This window comes from Patella vulgata, chromosome 3, assembly GCF_932274485.2.
Source record: "Patella vulgata chromosome 3, xgPatVulg1.2, whole genome shotgun sequence".
Lineage (NCBI taxonomy): Eukaryota > Metazoa > Mollusca > Gastropoda > Patellidae > Patella > Patella vulgata.
The window spans coordinates 54,302,798-54,322,475 of NC_065881.2; the positions used below are offsets into that span (position 1 = coordinate 54,302,798).

General features: G+C 34.7%; 1 protein-coding gene across 1 annotated transcript; it reads right to left on the bottom strand.

The window, feature by feature from the left end:
• Positions 1–5,395: 5,395 nt before the first annotated feature.
• LOC126814869 (inositol 1,4,5-trisphosphate receptor type 2) lies at positions 5,396–11,178 on the bottom strand. Its single transcript, XM_050540299.2, has 8 exons — positions 11,168–11,178; positions 10,419–10,542; positions 9,903–10,078; positions 9,454–9,606; positions 8,685–8,762; positions 8,200–8,319; positions 7,358–7,495; positions 5,396–7,051 (listed from the first exon to the last, which is right to left on the bottom strand). Exons 2-8 carry the CDS (start codon positions 10,528–10,530, stop codon positions 6,530–6,532), a joined length of 1,299 nt encoding a protein of 432 aa, XP_050396256.1. The 5' UTR covers positions 10,531–10,542; positions 11,168–11,178; the 3' UTR covers positions 5,396–6,529.
• Between the last annotated feature and the right edge of the window lie 8,500 nt (positions 11,179–19,678).

Below are 19,678 nucleotides of genomic sequence, written 5' to 3' on the forward strand. Positions count from 1 at the left end.
TCGGTCTACATTATAGGAAACAATATAAAGGAATTGTTTTATTCTTTATGCGAAAAGGGAAAGAAGCAGGAATACACTTGACGAAAGGAAAATTATGAAGGAAATCAACCATTGGGGTAATCAACACACCTCGTTACGACACGCGACGACAAAGTGTTGATCTTAAGTCAAATAATAAACTATATAAAATTCTGGTTCTCTATATCGTCAGTTGCCGTTATTTCTGTCGCAGCCTGCGGTATACATGAGTGTATTTCTGACGTGGGTTCCTATATGTATTTAGTGAAAGGAAGTATTTTATTAAATATATATGATAAATATAAGAAGTCTTAATCCGTACATTTATGACAGTATGAGAAGGAAATGGATGATTAACGGAAGAATATTTTGAGATTTGAAATTTCATTTAATATTGATAAAACCTGTTTACCTTATTATGAGTTAATGGTATTTTTACGCGTTCGTTTAATTATGGAATGAAGTGAAATATATCATTTATCTGATGTATAATGAGTAATTGGCCCAAGAACCGAGCATCGCCGCAATCTTAGAATTGTGACGTCATATCAAACATCGAAGTCCGTGAATCGATAACGCAATTGTCCAAGAAACAAATATGCAAAGTTTCATGTTGACGGTACCTGAATTGGTACAACGAAATGAGGAGTGCATGCGGTCCAAAAATATGGCAAATTATTAATAGCCTTATGATAGTTTTCTTGTTGCAATCCTGGATAAATAATTGTAGATCTTTAGAAGAACAGGGGTAGACAAAAACGAAGCTAAAAACGTATCTAACTGCAAAATCGTTTGTTTTATGTTAGCTTCTAGCACATGCACGTATCTTGGTTTAATTATACAAATTTTCAAAGAAAAAGCATCAGATATGGATAAATGATTTTTTTTAAAAGGGGGGGAGCTGCAAAGTAAAATCTTGACAAATTACTTTTTTATACCGGTTTTTTTTTTGGGGGGGGGGGGGGTTTCTAGACAAATCCCACTTGTGACATTCTTATTTGTGCTTTATATGGTTGCGCAATGTTGTCCATAGCATATTTATGATTTCTTACCAGTATATGGAAACAAGTGTCATTCTCGGTAAAGAGACAAGAAGGAACTTCGAGCAGACCAGGCCAAATAATTGTTTTTTAGCCCTTTAAATCTTGATATACAAATTGTGCGTTTTCATATAAAGAACATTAATAACATTTTGTAATATATTGAAAAATCAGTATTAAATTAATTGCATATTTCTTGTCTCCCAACAGGTCGAGCAATGGCAGTATATAAAAGCACAATTTAACTTCTTTGAAACTTGATATGTACATTTTATGTTGAAATGTATATATATACACTATCAGCCGAGGTAGTTTCTGAAACTATTAATTACATTTTAATTTTCCATGATCGGCCTTTGCCCAGAGCCTTTTATTAGGTCGTACTTAAAATCTCCCGAAATCGGAAAAAAAAGCAAACTCCACACTTCCAACAGTCCAGAATGGTTGAGCAAGTGTAATATTAAGAGAGCACACAAGAAGGGTACATAAAATCAAGAATAAGGAAATTCGAAGTTGAAAGATAATTGACAAGTAAATTGACGAGGATCATATCGCAAATAGTATTAATCTCGAGAGGCGTTTCTTGTGTAGGGAACTAGTGTAGGCATTTTCAAAATTAAATTTAATTGGTGGTGTTAACTGGTATTATCACTCCCACCAAGAAAATAAATAATATATTTATACATCTTTATGTCAATAACAGTATCTTGAAATCATTCATTTCCTGTATTCGCAGCCAGTCTTTAATATTAGTCTTAACGATGTTCGTTGAGCACGGGATACAATCTAAATCGCAGTATTCTGTATCTTTTGTAACTTTTGGAATCTTTGGAAACACCACAAGAAGTCAATTACAATAGGATCTGAGAAAGCATAGGATGTTCTCATTGCTTCGAGTGTTATAGGTAATCCTAATCCATTTGATATTTTTCAGGTGAAAGTATCATTTCCTGGTAAAATCATCGATATGATTGTTCTCAATGTACTCCTATTTGCATAAGGGGTTAATTGGATGTAAATTGCCCGATGCGGTGTTATTATCAGTAGCACATCCCAGTCTTCCACCCCAAGAATACTTTGACTATTTTTCTGATTATTGATTAGGCAATCACCTTCGTTTTTTAATTCTTAGTATTATGCAGTATAAATGTTAGACTAACTGACCTTTTAATTTTCAATTTTAAAATATTTTATTGTAATTTCTAATAAATTATGTTCGGTGAAAAAGTAAACAGTCCTGTCGTTTATGCCTACTTAGTCTATTCTACACGGTTTTTTTTTATTCTTATTTTGTCGTTTTTGAAACTTTTTGCTCATACATGCACAAGGGTTGGTGCAGGAAAGCAGGATGTTAATGAGCTAATAATGCAATGATCTAGCCTATAGAATTATGTCACACTAGTTCCTAGACATGTTGACGTGTAATCGACAAGAAGATTACTAAACAAATTTCTGTCATCATCATGCAGGCGGACAAATTACGGCGTTAAACAACAGCCAAACTTATGACATAGCTGTCTTACATCAGAAACAGTACTGATGTTGCAATATGGGGGTCACGGTGGCTAAGTGGGTAAGATGCTGGCTGGCTAGCCTGGAGGTCGTGTGTTCGATCCCTGCATTGGCCGAGGAAGTTCATCCAGATTTTCCGGCGTGGTTCCCCCTTGTCAGTGATGCAGAATGGGGGGCTGACAAGGACAGCTGTCTAGTTGTTCGGATGGGACGAAAAAACGAGGTCCCGTGTACACATTGACGTGCACGTAAAAGATCCCTTGACAGTTGGAATTCGATATAAGATAGGCCGTAGTGACGCTGTCCGGGCAAAATTTCCCTCATAGCACACTTTATTGCATATGCCCGTCTTCATTAGCCCAGTTCAGAGCAGAACAGTAGGACGTTAAACCCCATTTCATTTCATTTTGCAATAAAAACTAACCAAAATCTAAATAAATCTTGGCCTATATGTGTGGGCGTGTGTGGAAATGAAATGAATTGGGATTTAAAATCCTACCGTTCTGCACCGACTGCACTACTGAAGACGGGCATGCAGTGTGCTATCAGGGCAACACTTATTTCTAATTCCAACTATCAAGGACTATTTTACGTGCACATCAATATGTTTTTCTTCACATCCAAACTATTAGACACTGTCCTTGTCAGGTCCTCCGTCCTGCACCACTGACAAGGAACTACGCCGGAAAAATCACATTAGCATGGATGGTACAATTAAAGGTCATGGACACCTGTGTTACGTTGGCGTGCACGTAAAAGGACCCTTTACAGTTGAAAATCGAAATAAGACTAGACCACATTGTCACAGTCCTGTCAGTCTTGCATGGCACACCCCGTATAGGACGTTAAAGCACAGTTCATTTCATTTAATTTGACTTGTTAGAAGTGAATGTACAGAAACGAAAGCACTAATATGTCTAAGTGTTGTACAGCATATTGGACGCTTACGACCGGAACTGCATCGATCCCCATAAGTTATATTTATTACAGTTTGAAATGTCAGTGTTTTATCCCGTACTCAGTTTGTTTTGAGAATTTCCAGTTGTTTGTTTTTATGTGTGATGCCGCCCAGCTGCACCTGATAAAACCGTTTGGGATCGGTTATTGCTCTATCAATTAACTTTTCTTTGTCATGCGCATTATCAAAAAGATTAAATGTTGAAAAATATATTATAGTGATTTTAAGAACATAGGATGCCTTCTTTTATGTCTATTCAAGAACGCCGTGATGGGGTAAATAATACAACTTTTTCACTTTTTTGTTACTCTTAAGCTTTCTACAATATATTGCCGTGTTATTGTGGAAGTCAAATGTGAACAATTCGATCAGTTTGCAATCTTATTTTTTTATGAATTTGAGTTTTGATTAGTTTTGACATTGTTTTATCAGATCTATGTTTTATCAGATCTATGTAGTTTTTATCATGTGGTATAAACCAATTTACCGACCAACCCTGGTTACCTATTCTGTCGCTCTCTGTTTATAAACATCTGCAAGAAAAATTTGTCACCTTTTGTTAAGTTCCCAAATCGACTGACTTTCCAGCTTCGTCATGCTGCCGATCGGAAAACTACGTTTTTCCATAAAGTTGGCGGTCGGCCACATGAATAAACACACCAAAGCTATATATATTTGTTTGCTACTATATATAGCCTGTTAAATCAAATTTCCATCGTGCTGAAGATTTCGTCGCATGAATTACCCAATTATAACTATTTATTTGTTTAGTACTATTTTTGGGGGGGTTTGGGTTTTTTTTTTTTAACATATTAGCATGCAGTTTGTACATTATTTTAAGTTGATTCTGTATGATGCTGGCCGTTCGGCTGCAATAACAAACATCCTTGAAGCTTCCGAATTTTGTTCGTGTCTTGTAATTTGGTTTCTTGACATCGGTTGTTTTTGTTGATAATGTCTGTTACTGTTAGGCCTAATTTTTGAACCCAAATTGCCGACCCTAAACTTCTTTTCTCATTTGCCAGATTCGAAACATCGGCTTTGGCGTGGTGTTCTTCAAATATTGAAATTTCGGTATTATAACAGGCCGAATCTGCTTAATTTTACAGACCCGAACTCAGTAATTAGATTAGAAATGCTTGGAAATAAATAATAAACACGTTACGGTATCACAAAGGTTAGAAACTGCAAGTATCGATGTTATAGTTTATTAAAAGATATTAGTTCACTTAGTTCTGTCTAAGTATTTTTGTAAACACATGTATATTTTATTATGCCTTTTATTAAATGTAATAGCGCTGATGGACAGAACATTGTATTAGATTTCCGGATCTCATTATTATCAAATATAATTAAATCGACAATTATTTATTTTCCATAAGGAAGAGCAATGTGTTTCACAGAGAATTACGAGTCCTCTAATATCTCTGTAAAAGATGACTGCCTTTAACACGTGCCGTCACAGCACGCGGCGTCAATCATTGACTGAATGGCGCGTGCATTGTTTAAATAAGGCGTTATTTCTTTGGACAGAATGCTGCCTTTTAGTCATTTTAATACCCATTTACACTAAATAGGAAATAAGTTTTACCTACAAATACGTCAAAAGTCTTTATTTATTTTTCTAATACATCAAAAAAATGTTTTAGAATTTAATTTGTCGGTGGAAAAAGGTTAATATTTGAGACTCATTAAGTCGCATTGATGTCATCCTTATCAGTGATTCTAGAGGCCTAGCGATTATTCACTGCTTATCAGTGTAATCAAAGAGGCTTCATCTTCCAATAGCACTGGTTGTGCTTTTATTCATTTTCCTTCTGAACAAATTTTGGAAACAAAAGAAAACACAGGAATATTTATACATGAATCTTTATTACCAACATATGAACATATTTAGGTTTGAATTTACAGTCATTATAATAAAATCTATTGCTAATCATAATTATATATTATGTAGATAGAGATATATTATCAAATTATTGTTAATCAAAAATATTACATTTAGATAATTATAGAATTCAAATTTACATCATTTACATTCATTTTATTTCGATGACTAAATACTTAATCCATTTTCGAGGGGGAGAGGGGGGGGGGGGTATAGAATTTTCTATTACAGCAAATTAAGAATAAAGGGGGATACCCAAGCAGTTAATTGTTTATTCATTAGCTTATGTATAATATCAGTACTGTTCAGTTGCATTGATAATTATTTATTTTTAAGTGATACATATTGCTAACCAAGTTTATAATATTAACATAAAATGCACTGCCTAAAATCATAATAGTTGAGTTTATGTTATCATACACGCATTTTTGTTTGTCCAAGACAAAAACAAATAAAATATCATACAAAACCAAATAACATATCATATATTGGGCAATTAATACATCTATATTTAGCACTACATCAATTAACGTGTCTTCAACGACAAGTTAAACTAGAAAGAGTGATGTCCCTTTCTGAAACAGTGGTACAAAACAAAATGATCACAGGGAGATAACCCACAGTTAAAATAAAATGATTAGCTGATTTCAGCAATAAATTCATACAGTTTTATGAAAACAACGATAATCTACATTTTATTCTATATAATGATTGAAGCCAAACATTCTGCTATATAAAAATTTATGTTGGCTTGTATCAAAGAAAACATAAAATGTTCTGAATGAAGGAAGCTTCTGGGCTTTAAATTCGATTTGAAAAATCATGCTGGCAAATTTACAAAACAAGATGATACACTAAACGTCCCGATTACAAGTCGCCGGGTTAACATACAACAAAACGGTATTGACACTTGTAAAATGTCAATGAATGTTGACAACATGAAAGGTTGTCGTTGGTAGGCTAGGAAACCATAGTATCAAAATAACTCACCAACAAAATCGAATCTTGTATCTCACAATTTATCTGTCCTGGTTTCACCTTTAGCCTTTGCCAAAACGGGGATTTCCCCTGAGGTGTAGATAGTTTATGAAATCGTCACTGAAATCGTCATGATCACAAATCTGTTGAACGAATATCAGAACTGTCTGGTGCAGCACTACCGTCCTCGGCACCCCCTGATGTCCTTGGTACAGCTGGACTAGCTGGTAATTGGAGTGGGGGAGGGGGTTGTGGCAAAGGAGGCGGGGGAGGAGGTAATGACTCGTTGTCATCATCTAACAAATCATAAGAGCCCTCTCGTTGAAAACTGTCAGTGTCACTATCCGAGAGAACTTCATCTACTTGTCCTTCTTGCTGACGCGTTGATTTCTGAATTTGACGTCGGAGTTGAAATGCTTCCTCTGTTGGAGGAGATAACAGGTTTGGCACACTGTCTTGATGTCTGACGAGTTGGGGTCGTATCTCCCTGGGTCCACTTGGCTCGCGTGATAATCTGTCTTCGCTAACAGCACGGGAATGAGATATAAGAGGCTCACCATCCTCATAATCCTGATTAAAACCGAAAACATGGCGACGATGTTTCTCCTGCCATCTTTTTTGTTTGAGTTTTTCAACTTTACGTTTCTTCTCGGCCTCCTTCAAACAAATGAAAAGGAAAATTACGTTACTAGAATGGTAGACAAAATATTAACTTTGTCATCAGTGTTTCAAACACCCCCAAAGTAATTAAAAGAAAAATCAAAGTAGCAGGATTAAAGATTCTAAAATATCGTTTATAGAGAAACAGAAAATCGTCTCTACCGGAAAAAGTTATAATTATCAATCTAACGTAATAGACATCTACTTGTCTTGTTATATGATGTTTTTATTTGAAAATGTGACTGGTGTTTCAGCTGATATTTAGCGAGGAAATAAAACAAAGTACAGCAAAACATATCTTACGTCTTCTTTCTGTTTCTTAGCTATAGCTGTCACTTGATGTAAGAGGTCATCTATTTTAGTTTCAGTAGAATCTATATCTACTGACGTCAAACACAGAGCTTGATTAAGAGGAAAGAAGTCATAATTTTCACTTTCAACCTGTTTAAAAATAAATGCCATGTTACATATTTATCACTCTTTTAGTGTGATCGAACAACAGGATATCGGATAATATGTATCCGCTCGCTTTGAAATTGGTGAAAAGCGTAATATAGAAAACACTGGCTTTATGTACATACCACGTTTATATGGTCATTTTTTGTGCCCTTTAGGATAAATATTCCAGCAAGATAATATACGCTCCTGATCTGTATATCCCTCAGTACTTTGTGAACAGGTGATACATGAGACATGAATAAATGGCCCTTACGACGGCCATTTGGTTCTGCCTGAACCAAAACAGTGGTCGATTTTTTTACATAAATGCTTATTGTGGCTTTTGGCATTTAATGAACTCCTGTCAAAACAATTTGAGAAATATTTACCCGTGACAATTTAATTCATATGCTAATGGATACCAGGTTCCGGGACAAGCTTTATTCGGTTGTTATTGAGTTTGGCAAGAGCCAAATTATAGGATATTATTGCTTGTATAATATTCCAGTTAGGATTTTGTCTTTATTTTTATGAACTTTAATCTTTACTATTAGGGTCCATAGGGCTTAAATTGTTACATCATTAATTATATATGTACTATCCGATTAAATGCAGTGCACCTTAACAGGGGATGTTAACTTTTGTCTTTTACTGTTATAAGTATGGCTATAGTATAAATATAATTAATTAATTATTAAACGACATACATGTTTGCTGACGTATAATTCTAAAGCTGTATAGTCGCTTTCCTTTATATCATCTAGATGTATAATAAAATAAACATAACTCCACATATTATGTTCATTTTTTACATGATAATCAAAACCCTGAAAAAAACAACACAAATACGCTGATTATCGTTATGGTGAGTAATAATAAATAGTTTGAAACTGTTACTATTATGTTTTGCGCATTAATACTCGCGAATCTGTTAACATGTGCAATGTTACTATTATACTTTGAAGATTTATACTTTTGAATCTGTTAACATGTGCAATGTTACTATTATGTTTTGAGAATTACTACTTTTGAATTTGTTAACAAGGGCAATGTTACTATTATATTTTGAGGATTATGTTAACATGTGCACTGTTGCTATTATGTTGTGGGAATTTTAATATTTTGGTATCTGCTAAAATGTACACTGCTATTATTATATTTTGAGGATTATGTAATTTACATAATAACTTACCCTTCCGTGGTGTTCAAAATCATAACTGTTTCTACTGCAGATAAAACACGTGTCTTTCATATCGGATTCAGCTCTCCACTGTAAATGAGGCAAGATATTACAATATTATTTGCAAAGGTGCTTCGGGCACTTGGGCCCGGGAAATTTGGGTTCCATTTATTTCAACGGCAATGAATTTGATAAGAAACTATGACTGAATGGTTCAATGATTTTTTTTTTTTTTGCTTTACTTATAGCAAGTTGGGTTAAACTGTATTATCTTTAATAACCAGTACAAATACATTAAAAAGCAATCTTTTAAAAGAAATCTTTTTCACTGTTTTCTCCACCAACCGTGATAATAGACGTTTGCTATGGGGGTAAATGTTGCCCGGCTGTCAATAGCAATGTTTTCGCCTACACTCTTCACAGAATTCCAAATGTCAACGTATACCCGGGACTTTTTTTTCGACCCCTGTTCCTTACCAGACCTCTCATTCCCCTTCACTGTCTTGTGAAAACCACGCTGGAAAATGCCAAGGTACTTTCTCGGCCCACGCCGACAACAAACCCAGGACTTCCTAATTAGTAAGCCATTTCCCTACACACTGAGTTACCATAGTTCCCCAATTTTAGATACATGTTCTCTACTGACACAGCTTGACAAACGGGTTGTACTAATGCTACTGGTCTTTTCTAAAAGTTGTAATAACCTTGAGGGTACACTATAAGTGTATTTAATATTGTATTTGTTAGTAACAGAAACACGGGAATAGTGGACAGAACTTACCTTTAAATCCCTCATTTCAGAGAAAGTATCGACAATGATACCAAAGATGATGTTTAGACCAATGGTGGTAATGAAGATGAAGAAGGTCACGTGATAAATGACCAATGGCCAAAAACTACCAAATGAGCTGCCGACAGGATTCTGTTTTATCTCCTATAAGTAAAATCATTTTATTAATATTCTGTCATAGAAATTCTGTTAAACGACAACGATCCTATAATGACACTATACAAGGTGAGGTGAATCAATCTGATTCATACAGTACATCAAACATTACATTGTAAGACAACGAATAGAGCCTATAAGCCTACCAGTAACTTCCGGAACATAGTTACGGACCTAGCCACAGAATTCCATAAGGGTCCTCATGATGTCAGGTCCCACAATCCCAGCCTGTTTACCTCCCTCCACGCACTCTGTTTACAAAGTACAATAATGTATAAACTTACCTCAAACATGTCTCCAATAAGACCATATCTGATTACCGTGACTGTACATTCCCACAACGTTGAACAATACAGATAGTCACTCGCCGAAAAGTAGCTTCTTAGCAGAGCAAAACCAATCAAAGAATATATATATATGACGATAAATCCCAGGACAGCCACCCACAATAATGACATACCTAAAATATAGAAAAATATTACGACGTCTCAACGAATGGTTTAATAAATCCGGGAGCCACGATGACTCTGTAAGTGCCAGGGTTCGATCCCGGTGTTGACCGAGAAAGTTCTCCGGGATTTTCCAGCGTGGTTTCCTTTTGTCAGTGATTTAGGATGATGGGCCTGGCAAGAAACAAGTCTAGTCGTTCGGATGGGAAGAAAAACCGAGGTCCTGGCGTGCACGCATGTTCGTCTTCATTAGCCCGATTTGTGCAAAAATGCAGGACGTTAAATGACCCATTACATTCATTCGTCTCTTGGACTGTAATAGCGCAGAACATATTTTGTTTTATAACTTACCGTTAACAGTTACAGCTTTTATCACACCACTCAGTAACTGATTATTGTTGACTATATTTAGTAAATGGAAAGCAAAGAAGTAACCATGGAATAGGGTTCCTGCTATAGACATACCCAAGAAGAGCTGGAAGAAAGATACAGAAGAAATATCAAAAATTGCCATTCATTTAATTTAAATGATACAATAATATTACAGATCAGACTTGACGGTCATTAAGTTCAAATATTATTAAAAAAAAATCAATCGAACAGAAGTGTCCTATACTTTCTATTGATTTTATGCCGTCATCATTTCATTTCTACACCATTTGATTCCTTATACGAACATGAAACATTGACCTCAAGGCGGTATCTAACCTACGCTTTTTTTCAAATGAGATTAATACCCAAAGAACCCTTTTACGTCTTTATTTTGGTTAAATCTAAATATGGAGTACTGCCACCTGGCGCATTGAGATTTCAAGTTATATGATATAACATGAATTTTGGCTTATTAACTGATAGCTTTATAAAGGAAACGATTGTATTTTCGGTACGCCCCCCCCCCTCACCTTACAAATTCCAAATTATAGTATACTAAAAGGGCGATTGTATATTATCACTGGTAATGTACTTGTATACTTATGAGAAAGTAAAACGTCGAGATTTTTTTTTTTTTTTTTTTGTAATTCACTGTTTCTTAAAATAAATTTCAATTCGAACCATCTTTCCTTAAGATTAACAGTTATCAGAAAAATACACATCCTTACCAGATAATAGAATGTAGCGAAACTGAATAAATTAATATTTATAACACTATAGGGTTATTTTAGGTCTAAGAAAAGTGTTCTGTTTAATATAGAAATCTTTACCTACATGATGTGTGACGAAAACTAGACTAATGAAGTAGCTTGCATTATCCTACTACTAACTTAGAGTCTAGACTTAGACTAACTCACCCCCAGTTATGTCAGTATCCATTTCTGGAAAGTAGGGTACTATCGTCCAGTCATCTCGGGCACAGATTAGTACAATTGACTAGAATAATGTTGACGTTAAACGGTGCCTATACGAAACACTTACCCAAAAATGGTAATTGTCCCGCCCTAATAGCTGCTGCGTTATACTTCTATATATTATAGAGCGGGTTCGATTTACTTCAGACAATCATTCGGAGCCCAGGGGATCACCATACCTATAGCCTCCTCGGCTTAGAGGCTAGGGTGAAGACATCATCCTAGCGCGAACGTTATGTAGAACTATCAAGAAGTATGTGGCTCTTGCCACGTTTAAGCCGTTAGGTCTGAGTTAGAAAGGATATTAAACTCAGACCGTGTATAATTTAATAACTCAAAAAGTAACTATCATCGATATTGTAGTTTCGTGTATGTAACTTTTGTAGTTTGTTGTATTCGTTAGATAAACTTAGTAACAACATAAACGGTGTTCCAGAGTCAATTAATTGATGATTGAAATAATTCATCCAACAACGTGAAGTCCAAGCAGGTCCTAGACAATCATCTGTCCCCATAGTGTCACGCATTGAATTTAACAGTTATCAGAAAAACGCACATCCTTACCAGATAATAGAATGTAGTGAAACTGAATAAATTAACATTGAGGTTGGATATTTTTTCTACTTTCTTTGTGAAATCTTGATTATCTGTTTCTGTTCTACCACAAATTTTCCTGAAAAAAATAAGTTACATGTGTAGATTATAGTCTTATCTACAGAATGTTTGCTTTTCTTCATAGTTTACTATATATTTTATTCTTTTCTACAGAAAATAACACATTTGATTGACACGATTCTCGATGACGAAGCGTGCAGCAACATTGTCCTTTAAGATGTATGATCTCCTTAAAGGGTGTATAGCTCTATTCTTTAAAACCTTAAAATATTTGACGATGAAATATGGGTGTATCAATATTGATTAACATTTAATTTTTTTAAAAGAAATATTCTAATTTCTAATCAATTATGTTCGATGATATACGTAAACAGTCCAAACTGAATAGCACTCGTTTGCGCCTGGCTAGTCCCGTCTACACGTTATCTTATAGTCATTTTTGGATACGTATTGCTTTGTCCATCACAAATGGCGTCTGAGACCATATTGGATATCAGAAGCCCATTTATCGTTTGTGGACCAGTCATTTATAATTACTTCAGCATTGATTTGTGGGATATTTTTTTGCGTTGTTCATTACAAATAGATCGCGAGACCATATTGGATACACAAGCACACATTTTCACGGTACGATATCTACATTAATATCGGTTGAAATGGACCAATATTGAATTCTATTTCGTATTTTTTAATTCTGAATATTATGGATAATATTATAAGTAATTTTACGCCGCTCTTTAAGACAAGATGAATAATTTTGTTACAAAAAACAGATAGAAATAAGAATTTTGATCTTTCGGTTATTAAAACTACACAATGAATTCTGCTTTTTAACACACGAATGACACTTTTAAAATATTAAAAAGAATTCATACCTGAAACCAGCTTTTATATCCGTTAAGTTTGGCATACGTGGATGATTCGACAAAAAATAGCTAATAAGTACAAATAATGAACACAGATTATGAACGCCACCTAGGGCCCATAATGCTATCACATACTGATTGTCTGGTATACCAACAATTAACGGTACTGGGCTGAAATTAAAAAAAAGAAATATTGTATCAACACGACGTACTTTGGTGGTGGAAACGGTATTGTTAGAAATTAAATTGATCTATATAGCCGTTAAAATTTGTCAGCCGAACGGAGATGATAATTGATATTTGATGAAATTAAGAAGAATGGGACATGGGTATATTTCGTTACTCGCCTAGCGGTTCCAGGCGAGTTATTTGTCCCCGAATTTCATTATTTCGCTTATATGAGTTTGAACAAGGCAGATTTTAGGCATAGTGACCAGCTTTTTCTCAATGTTATTTCTGAAAGAGACACAAGCCCCTGTGTGCAAACAAGTTTAATTATAGCATAAGTGAATTCGATATCCGTATCATCTTTTCGCCATTTAAAGGTCCCTTTCATAACTCGAAACATTAAAATGAGATAAAGGCATATGCTTCTTTTAAAAGACAAGGCATAAACTAATGTTCGGAGAATTTTAAATAAACTTGCATAACTTACTCATAAAGACCAGGACACTCAATTGATGCATTTTCTGGATTAACAGTGAAAACTTTGGCGCAATCCTCCATTGATGCCTTAGCATTCCACGTCAACAGCATAATGATATTGATAGCTAAACTAAGAAAAATGGCACCATAGTTCCACACCAACCTGTTAAAAATGAAAAGTCTTTAAATTTGTCTCCTTGGCTATCATCTACATTCAGCGTCTTACCCACTTAGCCACCGTGATCCCCGGCATGGCGTATGCCCGTGTTCATTAGCCCGGTCGGCGCAGAGCAGTAGGACGTTAAACTTCATTTCATTTCCTTTCATTTAGTAACCGATCGAGATTCCAGGTTCCTTTGAAAGCGGGGTGAAAAAGTGTTGTCATGTTTAGCTGTACAATGTTGCTGTGACAGAGTTATGTTTTCGGGTACTATTTATTGTGTCCCGACATCCTTCTTCAAAGATACACTATGGAAGATTAGATAAAGAGCTGGCAGCCCCCCCCACCCCACTATAATAATTAAAAACAAGATGATGTAAATGAATTATGCTGAAAATTTGAGTCAAATTGCTTCACTCTATGCCGAGAAAACCTTATTTTAACATCTCTGTAGCCTCGATTATCATTATTACCGCTGTCACGATAATTAACAAAGTCTCGATTATCTACTTTTGCGTTTAATCATCAATGGACGTTGAACAGCAGATCGGATTCAAATCCAATGAAAATCGGACACAAAAGATGGCATCGAGAGTTGATTATGGTATTTTTATGTTAAGTATGTCTAATTAATAGTGATATAACATTTCAGGCCTAAAGAAAGAACTGGATAGGAAGATTTACCTCTTGCATAATGCATGTTTAATCTTATGCATCGCTTTATTGGGGAACTAGCCCATGTTATTTGTGTTTTGCCTATAGGCCTAACCCATTCCAAAACTTAATCCCATAAATATAGCTCATTAAAGTAATTGACCTACCATCCTTTTGTGAACATCTTGGCGATAGGGTTGTTGAGGATTTTCTTTTGATATGTAATATCTTTCATGATATCACGCGTCCACTGCATGAGATCACGAATTTTGTTGCTAGGCGACGTTCTATCAACGTTCCATTTTAATCTTTCCTTCACTTCATCTCTAACAACGCTCTGTAAGAAAATTTACAATGATGGACAAGGTATTGAAACAATCTAGTTCAGTGCTTAATCAGATTTGATCATAGAAATACAGTTTATAAAAAGGAAATTTAAATTAAGAATATAAGTATCCTTTGTGTAACAGTGTCTTGCAGAGAGGGGGTGGTCGGGGCAACACGACCGGGCATTAATTTTTGAAATTTGAAATTATCGCTTTACATCCTTATGTGTTGCATTATGTGTTACATCCTTTCTAATATTTCTGTGCACTGGGCTCCTATACTCGAGTCTCGGGCGCATGCCATCAGTGGGCTAGCCCCGGGCATCAACAAGCCTCTGCACTTTACTCTTGTGAAGATTATGGTTGTGGGACACTTACTTTATTTTTTACCCGGAAATTAACCTTTTGTAAAACATCATCCTTTACTATTTCTATAGAACAGGAATTTTTCTTGTAGTAATCAAAAGCCTTCAGGTTTTCGGGGGAAAGTTTCAGTTCTGAAAATCAAGCAGGATCAAAATAAAATCTGAAAGTCGACTCAATGAGTAATTACTATAGAAAAAAATCATTTTTAAATCAAGATATCTTTCTGTGACTTATAGACCCTGGCGATTATTTTCGAACAGCTGAATATTTTGATTTGACATTTCCAGACATGGTACATAGGCTACATGGTTATATTTACGTCCTTTACGGGGCCCTTTGAAATATGGGGCTGGACCATACTAGATATACTAGTATCAACTTACGTGAATTAAGATTTGGATCTATATCAATCATTCTAGCTAAAATCATATAAAATCCAAACCCCACTTCCATCACAGTTTCTTTCAAGGCACTTCTCTTTTTACCTTTCTGAAAATAAGCAATAATTGCCAGGCAAAGTTTTATCTAAGTTTCTCATAAAGTAATATTCCAAAGGTATTTTTCTGATCGACAAAGTAAACTTGTCGATACTTTATTACAAAATGCCCTGTTTACACGGGGTATTGTAAAAGCTCTCAAGAAATAATATTTGGAAATATTACAAAAAATATATATTCATGATGTTATATCTCGATTAGTACGATACTTCCGGATCAGACGTTATGGAAGCATTAGCATTACTTTACTTGGTATTTGACGGTGTTAAATTAAATTCTATATTAATATTTAATTTATTAATATTTCGCAAATATAACAATGAAAACCAAACTAACCACAGCTCCTTGTATAAGACTTCCTCCAAATGCTGCCAGAGATTTCGCTGATTGAAGATAACTACCATTTTCTGCACTTTTCATTAAGCCGTCTAGTTTCGGTTTTTCGGCTTGGTGCATTTCATAGCAAGCTGTCATACATCTGAACACAGCTTCTTTATCTAATGCATCTTTTACAGCTTTGGCTACCTGGGAGGCACCGGGTCCATTCTCTTCTATCAAGGATGTTATTAAGGAGGAGATTATCTGCTGCAGTTCTATAACCTAATTTCAAAAATAATAAAATAAATTTTATAGTATTATTAAACATAATGCATATAGAAGATTACCTTTTAAGTTAGCTTTATTTAATTACACAATTACACAAGACAAACCTACGGACAGGACACAATATATACCTCTAAAATTCACTGGAAAATAAACTGATATGTAAAAATAGCTATTTTTATATTTACTAATTCGTTATACCATTAATGTGTCTTTAGATTCTTTACATTAAGCCTCGATTCACTACAATGTGAACATTTGGGACAATCGTGGATATTCGTACTGTTATTCGTAATGCTTTGTGATCGTTCTTGTGCGTAGATTGGTCGGCGTGTGTGCTTACAACGCCCTACAAAGGTTTTAAACTGTTTTCTATTATTTGTCGTACTATATCGTAGATCATCCGGACATTCGTAGATAAAAATCGTTATGGTATGATAGGGTATTTACTAATGCTAGTTCCCACTGTCGTGAAATACGTTACGATAGGTTTGTCCCTATTGAGTCCACAATCTGGTACGTGCAGATACGTTCGGATACGTTTTGATACAATCAACACGATTACTACGACTGACCTCAATATATGATAAGACCTGATAGGATCGCCACGATTACTCCACGATTAAAACCACGATTTCAATCGTAGCGCGAATCGTGATAGTAGGAACCTAGCATAACTAATGAATAACCATGAATATTTTGAAAATAATTACCTTATCGACCGGACAATCAGCGATTTCGCCAGCTCGTAATATAAAGTTGATATAATCTATCACCTTCTTATCATACACTACAGCACGATTTTCTTGATTTCCCTAAAAAAAGGCCATGAATTGAGGTTTTGACAAGGGATTATATGGACCCCGGAGCAGCTGTTTCAGACATAGATAGATATAAGGACCTCTCTAATAGTAATTGTGTGTGTGTGGGGGGGGGGGGGGTAAAATAAATATATTCATTTCCACGCAATGTATTTCAAATTATTTGTGAGCTCATATCATTTAGCAGTTTACCCGGATGTAGTATAACGTCGGAACCGGAAGTAGTAGTGCAACGTCACCATAACTACGTCTTTCCTGGATTCCAGCTGCCGTACGCCCAATTTTAGCCTCTGAACAGTTCCAGTTCCACGAACAGACAGACAAACAATAATATACAGTCACAAAAAATATACAGTGTCTTGATCAATGCCGGATTTAGATGAAGAGACGTCTAGGCTATTTCAGTTATGAAGCCCCACCCAATCCCCTACCTACAACACTAGAGGAAGATATAAGTGTGTTTTAAACACAGCTGTGCAAAAAGGCCGAGGATGATAACGGGTGTTTAAGTTTACATTGCATGCAAATATGGGCTTATGTCAGTGTCATAAGTGTTACAACTTTGACCCGAGTCCCCCGAGATTTTGAGGCCTCAGACTTTAGCCTGCCAAGCCTAAAGTAATCGGGCACTAGTTTTGCTAATTGTGGGTAAATACTTACCGAGCAGAATTCGTTGAGCGTACTAAACGTCTGTATAACTAAATCTATTGTTTTATTATTTATTGTTGTGTACACGACGTTTAGAAATTGGGAAGTATCACCAACTATATTAAATGACTTAACATTATCAGGTTGCTCTCTTAAATAATCCTGAAAGTATTAAATAACGAACATTTTTAATTCTTCAGCTATTGTGCTGTTATACATGTCTATATATATGTTCATACATAAAGGTATATATTATGTGGTCTTCTTCCAATTATGGAATCCATTATTTTACTCACAAATAATTTGTATTTACAGACTGGACAAACCGAGAAATAGCATGCATACAATGTTCTGATCAAGTGAATGAGAATCATTATAATTTTAAATAGACCACACATTTGTTTCTTTTTTATTGTTTATATAGTTTATATTCACACAACGGTAAGGTCTAACAACATCTTTAAGAAGTTTGTATTCAGCTGAACCGACTTGAACTCTTATAAGCCAATGACAATACACCTTTCCTCTGGCAATAATGGTTGTAGCCAATCACAATTCTTCAAAAAAATAAAGAAGAAATTCTATTTAGTTTGGGTGGGAAAAAGAAATTCTTGATCTAGTGCTGATTCCGGAAAACTCACCTGTAGATCTGTGTTTTGCCCATCACATATTCTAGCCATCAGTTTTAATACAAGTTCAATATACCCATCATCTTTGTATTCTAACATATCTTTCACACCTTCATCCATAGATGCTACAAGTTCATCTTCTGGTCGCATTTCCTGATAATGTAATTAATATATTTTTCAACATACAAAGTTCAATTATAACGCCTTTCAACCATATACAGTACACAAAGGATTAAAATAACTTCATATTTATACTATTTACTTGGGTGATGATAAATATATAGATCCAGGAAAAATGGTTATACGGGAATAATATAGGAATTATACTTTAAGATGTTAAAATTTCGTTCATAACATTTTTAATTAAAATAAATTAGCTTAGAGCTTGCTGTTAAAGAATCTGCGAATTAGCGGTTAGAAAAGCTTAATTTAAGTTTACAGTCATGATATAGCTTTATATACTATATAAAATGGATTTCAATATAAGTCAGTAGACAGAACATGCTGAAAAGGAACTAATACTGAAATGCATGCAAAGAAAAGATCTTGATGTTGTTCCATGTACGCTAGACAAATTTTATAATATAATAAACCCAAGTGTAATGCAACACAACACTGCAACCACAATAATGGAAATTCTGTGACCGATACTTTTTTGTATCATATATTTCTTAAAGATGAACCAATAATGGCCAAGCATTGAAAACATGACATCACATGACAGAAAGTCTATTATTCTATAAGTATTCATTTGCAGAATTGACTACTGTCTACAAAACTTTTTTATTTCATCTTTTGTTCCTATGTGGAAAGATATTTTATATACCACTACCAGATAAAAGGGTGCATACAGAATTGTTGATTCTAAAGAAAACATAAAAATGTGTGATTTATACTGAATTCGTTGATGCTAAAGAAAATATTAGAATGTTTAATTATAAAGATTCGTAAATTCGTACACATTTTAAAGATTTCTAATCTAAAAATGAATTAGTATCACAAGTCATTAGTTCTGGTTTGTCACATTTTGTTCTGAAAATGTGAATCTATTGCGGGTTAATTCATCAATTTCTTTGTTGAAAAATGCACTAATACAATAACATTACAATATTACGTCACTATGTTCTACAGTCTATGATTTATCTAATAATTTCACACGTTCCATTATATACGCGTATCTATATTCATACATCCTTGTATATGAAAAATAATAAATACTTTACATAAAAAACAAAAATTGCATGGGACTTTACCCTTTCACACTTCTACTCAAAACAGGCTAAACTTTAACAAAATGCACACAAAGGAAAGCAAAAATAAAATTTCAAATCAAACGATAAAATAATTGAAGAAATCCGACAACCCAAAGCTTAGAAGCATACTAACACGTCTATTACTTGCAACATCAGCTTAATTTTTCCGCTGCCATAACAGA

Bases quoted from the DNA above. Each gene is read 5' to 3' on its own strand.
- LOC126814869 (XM_050540299.2), bottom strand. From the start codon at position 10,530: ATGTCTATAGCAGGAACCCTATTCCATGGTTACTTCTTTGCTTTCCAT. The intron at 8,763-9,453 runs GTAAGTTCTGTC...CCTCATTTACAG, and splicing joins CTGAAATGAGGGATTTAAAG to TGGAGAGCTGAATCCGATAT. The intron at 7,496-8,199 runs GTATGTCGTTTA...ATTTTTAAACAG, and splicing joins AATTATACGTCAGCAAACAT to GTTGAAAGTGAAAATTATGA.